The sequence below is a fragment of the Perna viridis genome, chromosome 3 (assembly GCF_037379345.1).
Source record: "Perna viridis isolate PV_CMFRI_1.1 ecotype Kerala chromosome 3, ASM3737934v1, whole genome shotgun sequence".
NCBI classification, from domain to species: Eukaryota; Metazoa; Mollusca; class Bivalvia; order Mytilida; family Mytilidae; genus Perna; species Perna viridis.
In genome coordinates, this window is record NC_142447.1 from 33,472,950 (window position 1) to 33,480,272 (window position 7,323).

At 32.9% G+C, this 7,323-nt stretch overlaps 1 protein-coding gene across 1 annotated transcript in view; it reads right to left on the reverse strand.

Annotated features, from left to right (window-relative positions):
• The window catches only part of LOC148621941 (lachesin-like), a 46,212-nt gene extending 43,812 nt beyond the window's left edge, over positions 1-2,400 (reverse strand). The window contains exon 1 of the mRNA XM_088571319.1: positions 1,673-2,400. Coding sequence (XP_088427445.1) covers positions 1,673-1,730 — 58 coding nt within the window. The 5' untranslated portion in view covers positions 1,731-2,400. The remainder of the gene's footprint in view (positions 1-1,672) is intronic.
• Positions 2,401-7,323: the final 4,923 nt, after the last annotated feature.

Consider the following 7,323-nt stretch of genomic DNA (forward strand, 5'->3'; position numbering starts at 1 on the left):
TAGAATATGAACAATCAGTAAGACAGACATGCCTGCCATGCAGCGATAATATTGCTAATATTAATTTCAGACTGACCATACATGGAACTCTTCAAAATCCATGATTAACGGATAGATAATTACAACTAACTGCATCTGACGCATCCATTGCGGTATTAATTAACACGTAAATGGGGAAAATTATATGAGTAGAAATGTCTCTTTATTGGAGAAACGAGTGTTATTTCAGAGAACTTTATAGGACATTTAAAGAGTAAAATGACAGTTGTATACCGTAGAATCGCTGATGAAACTTAAGTCGAAAACGCCTTCGGGTCATCTATTGTCCTACATAAACAAACAAACACAAACAATTATGATCGTTTTCAAAATTATAAAACACAAAAATTAAACCAACTGTAGAATACAATATACATTGGCACATGATAAAACAGGATTAGGGTAATTAATGTAGCATGACAAAACAGTACTAAGCAATGACACCAACAGTGGTTACCACAGTTACATGGAATACACCAGTTGTTACCATGGGTACACACAGCACACCAGTGGTTACCGTGGTTTCATGCCATGACAATGGCATGTTTTTACACTAGAAAACAATAAGAAACATCCCGAAATGTAAAGGGAGGATGTAGCATATTCATATTTATCTTTATTCTTGATCAAAGCATGTTAAATAACAAATAGAAACTGGTATGACAAATATCATAGTAATAGCAAGTAGGTAATTTAGGTTGTCCCGATTCAATTAAGATCTCAAATTAAGAACTATAAATACAGGAGGCAAATTCTGCTGTTTCTTTGTAACATAAATTTATTGATGATATTATTTTATCATTCCAAAGATCGCTAATGCGCATACAAATTTTCATCATTAATAGTAAAACTTCTAAATAAAACATGTAACTTGTAAAAAAGAAATGTACATGTATATGCATATGCAATGCCTTCTGCAGAAACAACTAACCAAATATGTGTATAATCTAACTTAATAAAACACACGATATAGTTTTTATCTTTTTTTACCAGTCGTGCAGCAAACTATTGTTACCTGATTTATTTCAATTTTGTACTATATTCTATATTTACACATTTCTAAGTAGAATTTATTACAACTAAAACGTCAAAACTCTTGTGTCGGCGGTAATTACAACTCTATAACATATATCGATTGATTATTGGGAAGTACCTAAATATGACATTGAAATTAACTGTAATTTTATCAAACAATGAACACGGTTGAAGACGGTGAAAATAATTTCCGTTAGTACACAGAGACCATAATTGCACATGTGTAACTTAACACCAATGATTAGATTTGGAGATTTCAATTTTTATTCTGGGTAGATCAAGTATCAGGTCGATATGAAAAAAGCTGGCATTTTTTGTGCTTTATTTTCAGAAGAGGAAGATGTTTTATTTCTTCGTTACTGACATTCTCAGTAATATAACTTAATAACATGTACTGTGCTGAAACAAACTGTTAGAAATGTCACAAAAATATGATGCCAAAAAGCATACGGGTTGTACCCACATGTAGCTGTCAAGGCTATTTTAACATGAAAACAAATATTCACTTTATACATGGATGTCTTTCTTTTTTTCTCTATATCGGACAAAGTCCTTTCCATTTTAAAATTAAAGTATAAGAAAATAACTGTCTACCAACCTTCCGCCGACTTCCATAAGATGAGCACAGACGTACTAAAAAGTATAAATCTCTCCATAACTTCCTGGATTCCACTACACCAACCGGTACCACCATCACAATTATAAACTTAACTTTAATGATTATATAATTATCATGTAATCATTGTGTTTTACAGTCATAATTATTGTCTCCTGATGCTATCCCTGATAGAATGTGTGTAAATGGTTTGTATTGTGATGCTACAAGTTACTAATGATATTATCTCATATCGAAGATGTTATAATCATATTATAGGATGCCCCACATGGTGGTCTATAAAACTAGGCCAAATATGATCTATAGTTTTAAAATAGATACACAGCGTAATACGACATCAAGAGGAACTGTTAGTCATGCTAGAGAAAAAGTACATTGATCAAAATATTATCAAAATCATCGTGTATTTACAAAAACTAATTTCAAAAGGATACAAGTTTATCTAGTACTTAAAAGATTATATTGCCCTTTTGCAGTCAAACAATCAAACCCATTAGAATTGTGTTGTTATATGGAAAGAAATAATACTTCCTTTGGGACACCAAGTCATTTTCCTCCCGCTATTCATTACTGGAATGGTACTCAGGAGTCCCCGACTGTACCACAATAGAAAAGCTCAAGAATTCATTTGTACTGGGATTAGATGAAGCAAATAGAATTTGGTAATTGGATTTGAGCATCAAATGTGTCAATGTAGCAAAGCCGTTTTATTTAGATTGTAATAAATACAGTATGATATCTTTATACTATTGTTTCTCGTCAGACTTAAGACATTGGCATTGATTATGTTCTTTGTAAATACTGGACAAAACGAATTAACGAGAATGACTCATGTCGTGTACGATATAACTTGTGTTTAAAATTCTTATGCCATCATGTCTCGATTGAGGGATAGATTAAATGCGAAAGAAAAAAAATTGGATTTTAGTTTTAATGCTACATCAAATTTTACAAAATAAATCGCCTCCAATAAAATTTCTCCGGTTTCACCATTTGGAGTAATAGGTCGCTTTATCATTGTCAAAAATAATTGACCGTAAACTGCCGCTTGCAGAAGCAATGCCTACAACCGTGTAATAGATTAGCTGGATTTTTCTACATCCATCCTTTCCTTATCAAGACGTACAAGCTCATTGAAGAGCGTGTGAGGTTAAGCTTGTCGATGACCTAGTTCAATTCGGCAAAAAAAAAAGAAATAGCAAACAGAAATTCAAAATGAGTTTATCCTGAACTGAAAATTGCATCATTAAAACTATGTTCACTAGTTCTCGTATTGTCAGCCAATTTCTCCTCATTAAAGAGTAATCAAGGGAACCAAGGTTATAGCGGTAATAAAAAAAGAGTAATCAAGGGAACCAAGGTTATAGCAGTAATCAAAAGAATGTAATCCAGGAACAAAGACCAGACATGGAAAACAGACATACACAACAAAGATATGAGGCTGACTTCACAGTCTGTAGTATCCTTTATCTCAAGTTCTTTTGGGTAGATGCGATGTATCAAATCCCCGAAATTAGGATTGTTTAAAGATAATACGTCATCTATATAGCGGAAACTGAGATTGAAGGATCTAGCCAAACGATATTCTTTCTTTCTGATCAGATCAGCTATAAAGTCAGCCTCGTAAGAGTGAAGGAATAGGTCAGCAAGTAAAGAAGCACAATTTGTTCCCATTGGAATGCCGACCGTTTGTTGAAAAACACGTCCACCACACTGGACAAATATGTTGCCGATTAAAAATTCCAGCATTTTGTAAACATCTTCTGTATATTTGGTAATGATTGGGAATTATTTCTTACAAAGTATGAGGAATCTGTACCAAGAACTATATATTTGTATCTAGGTGTACCATCTTTTTTTGGAAAAACAACGATGTATAATGTTTTTAAGTCGGGATTTTAACTGAGTATGGGGGATAGAAGTATACTGTGTTGAAAAATCATAGGTTTTAATGCTATTATATTCAGATAATAGTTTTGAACTGATTGTCTCCAAAAGATCTTTCGAATTTTTCAGGATCCACATTGAATTGATACCACTACGGGAATAACAAGTGTTGTGGTAGGACTGCAGACCCTCTTTGACAGTTGTGAGTATAGAAGTCAAAAGTTTTGAAGGAGGTTTGGTGATACATTTTGCAGATCCAGCTATGAAACGTTGTTTGTAAGGATTCTTGTGGAGTTTAGGAATCCAGTACATAGACGGTAAATCACAATCATCGTCCTTGTTAAAATATTTCATAGTAATTGTTACAGTTAAAATAGTTAAGTATGTAAATAGTTATTGGTTTTCAGTTGGCAGTCAAAATTTAACATTGCCTCTAGCAGACCAAACTCATCGAAAATGGCTCATGTCATCTAGTTCTCGAAAAGTATGCTTACTTTTTTCATAATGAGATGACGGCAATCTTTAATATCAATAGGCTGATTATTCCGAATTATATAAATAAACCATACGAACATTTTCATATAAACAAAAGGCAAATATAAATATACTCAGAAGTTGTGAGCAGCTTAAAAATCAGCAAGCTAGAAAAACAAACTATACAGAGGGATAAAAATTACCTAAAGAATGTATAGTACTTAAAATGGTTTAGTTCGACAGATAAACATCCACATTAAGCTTTTGTCAATAATGGTAGGTGCAAATCTTCAATATGTTTGAACAATATTGGTTCTACATTTCTCGAGTTAAAGATTATAGAATTAGGTACCGTCCACAACATATTGTAGGCAAAACTTGTCTAAGTTTTTTAAAAAGGTAGGAAAAACATGTCAAAATTTCTTCATAATTGGAGGTGCACATCATGAATGTGTGTATAAACACTGTGCAAAGTTTAAATAAAATAATATTCGTTCAATACTGAGTTAAAATACACTAAGTGGGTACCAATAGAGTGACGGATGGACAGAGTCGAGCGACTACTAGACCTGCCTTCACCGATGGTGAGGCGGGTAAAAAATCAAATAACAAAAGCACAATACGACTGCAGGAATCCTCAACACGATGTGAACCTGAGATGGGCATCTGAGATCATGGTCATTTATGTAACTTCAGACAGCACTTGACTTATTACTTGTTGTTATTGCTTTGAGTATTAACGTTGCTTGTGTTGTGTATGGATGACAGGCTTTGAAGTAAAATCATCAATTCATTTCCCCAGGACATTTATAAATATCTTTTGTAGTTTATGAGCAATTCTCTTAAAACATAATATTAGAAGTAGCTTAAAATATTTACCATATTGGATTTGGATTTCTCTGATCATAAATTTAAGCGGTAAAACCCCAACACAAACAAATTAACAAAAACTAAGACGAAACGACAATGTAGTAAAAGATATAATTACGTGAACAGTAATAAACTCTTGGGCAGAAAATGCTTTCTAGGAAATACATGCTAAAGCAGAGAGAAAAAAACAACATTTCAGTGCAATAAGTCTTCGTTTCCTCTAGAAAAAAGTGCACACCGAATTGCATTTAAATATCTTTTCATTTTGTGAATGGAGACAGTCACAAAAAAAACCTCGTTTTAACTGCAGCCCTTACGTTCTAGTTTCTACCGCAGAAGCCATATTGGTATAACAGGAACAAATGAATATGTATTAAAAGTATTCCTTTTTTATTTTATAGGGTAATAAATCCTTGAGAGGTATATCTATCATGGATAATGCACCAACCATAGATTGGTTTGGTATGTCCTTAATAATGGAAGATTTATATTGTACATCAAAATATAGCCGTACCAAAAAAAAAAATAATAATAAACCCTTCACATACTCATTTCATTCTTAATGTGAATTTTGCTGTTTAAGAAGCTAATTATGTTTACCACTACTTTAGATATTAATGGACATCTATCTTCTTTTCAAATTAATGCTGAAGAGTAAACAATTGTAAGAGTGGGGATTTAAATATTCTCGAGAATTTCCTCTGTCGTTTGCATTACCTAAATATAATGCTGTTTTAAGTAAGTTCCCAATAATACAACAGTATACCAAACACAACCATTAAATAACAAGAGTCTCACAGGAGCCTGAATCGCTCACCTGGTTGAATTCTGTCTTTCAAGGGCAATAAATTTAACAAGAAGTTGTCCAACAGTTTTGACTTTTCAAAGGATCATTTCAGAAATTGAAAGTTTCTTTCTATCTATTATAGTTTTCAAGATATTGGCTGAAAACTGTAAACAAAAAAAAAACCGTCATTTTTCCCCTTTCAAGTACAATAACTCTTATAAGGAGTCATCTGATAACTTCTATGCCTGAATACTTTTGTAGTCCTAAAAATAAGGATCATTTCAGCTATTGAAAGAATTTTGCTGAACCTAACGGTTTTGGAGATATATGCGAAAAACTACTGTCTGACCCCTATGTTCTGTTTTTAGTAATGGCGGTCATGTTTTTCCACGAATCAAAAATCCCCACATCAGCAGGATACCCCTAGAAACATTTGTACCAAGTTTGGTTTCATTTGGTAAAGTAGTCTCAAAGGAGAATATTTTTGAAAGAAATAACTTTAAAAATAGCACAAAAAAACGTTGAAAAAGGGCAATAACTCCAACATGGCTTAATGGATTAAAATGAAAATTTAACCGCAGATAGATCTCATCATGCTGGACACTTTTAATCGGATCAGAATTTAGCTAAACCTAACGGTTTTTGAGATATATGTGAAAAACTACCGTCTGAATCCTATGTTGTATTTTTAGTAACGGCGGCCATGTTTTTTGACGGATCACAAATTCCCACTTAAGTTCTATGCAGGATGCCCTAAGGAACATTCATACAAAGTTTGTTTCCAATTGGTCAAGTGGTGTCAGAGGAGAAGATTTTTAACAGAAACAACATTAAAAATAGCAAAAAAAAACATCGAAAAAGGGCAATAACTCCAACATGGCTTAACAGATTAAAATGAAAATTTGACCACAAATAGATCACATCATGCTGAACACTTTTACCCCATACTAGATTTTGCCTAAACCACTGTCTGAGCCCTATGTTCTATTTTTAGTAACGGATCAAAAATCCCCACATCAGTTCTAAGCAGGATACCCCAAGAAACATTCATACCAAGTTTGGTTCAAATTGGTCATGCAGTGTCAGTGGAGAAGAGTTTTGAAAAATTGTTAATGACGACAACAGACACCAAGTGATGGCAATAGCTCACATGGCCTTGAGACAGGTGAGCTAAAAACTAGAATAAGGCCACTTAAAACATTTTTTTTTCTCTTCTCTAAGAAGATCAGTGCAGAGGTAAATAGGAAAAGCATGAGATGTCCTACATTTTGATGTTTTTAAATTAACAAATAGTATACTGATGCAAATCCACCTACTTTTGTAAATGGAATAAGAAAAGAAATGAAATGTGACTAAAAATCAATTTTGTTAAATTTTAACTGTTTGTAATTGACTTGATTTATCTAGGGAAAACTTGTTTATGATTCATGGTACATTCCAGAGCAATCCAATGAAAAATGGGCATATTAAACAACTAATATCTTGAAAACAAAGGTCAAAAACTCGTACATTAAAAACAGTTATCAATCAAAGAGCTGTTAGCACTGAGGTTTTTTTTATTTCGCATGAACAAAATTTCAAAGATTACATGATGTAAAATAAAAATGTGTCATAC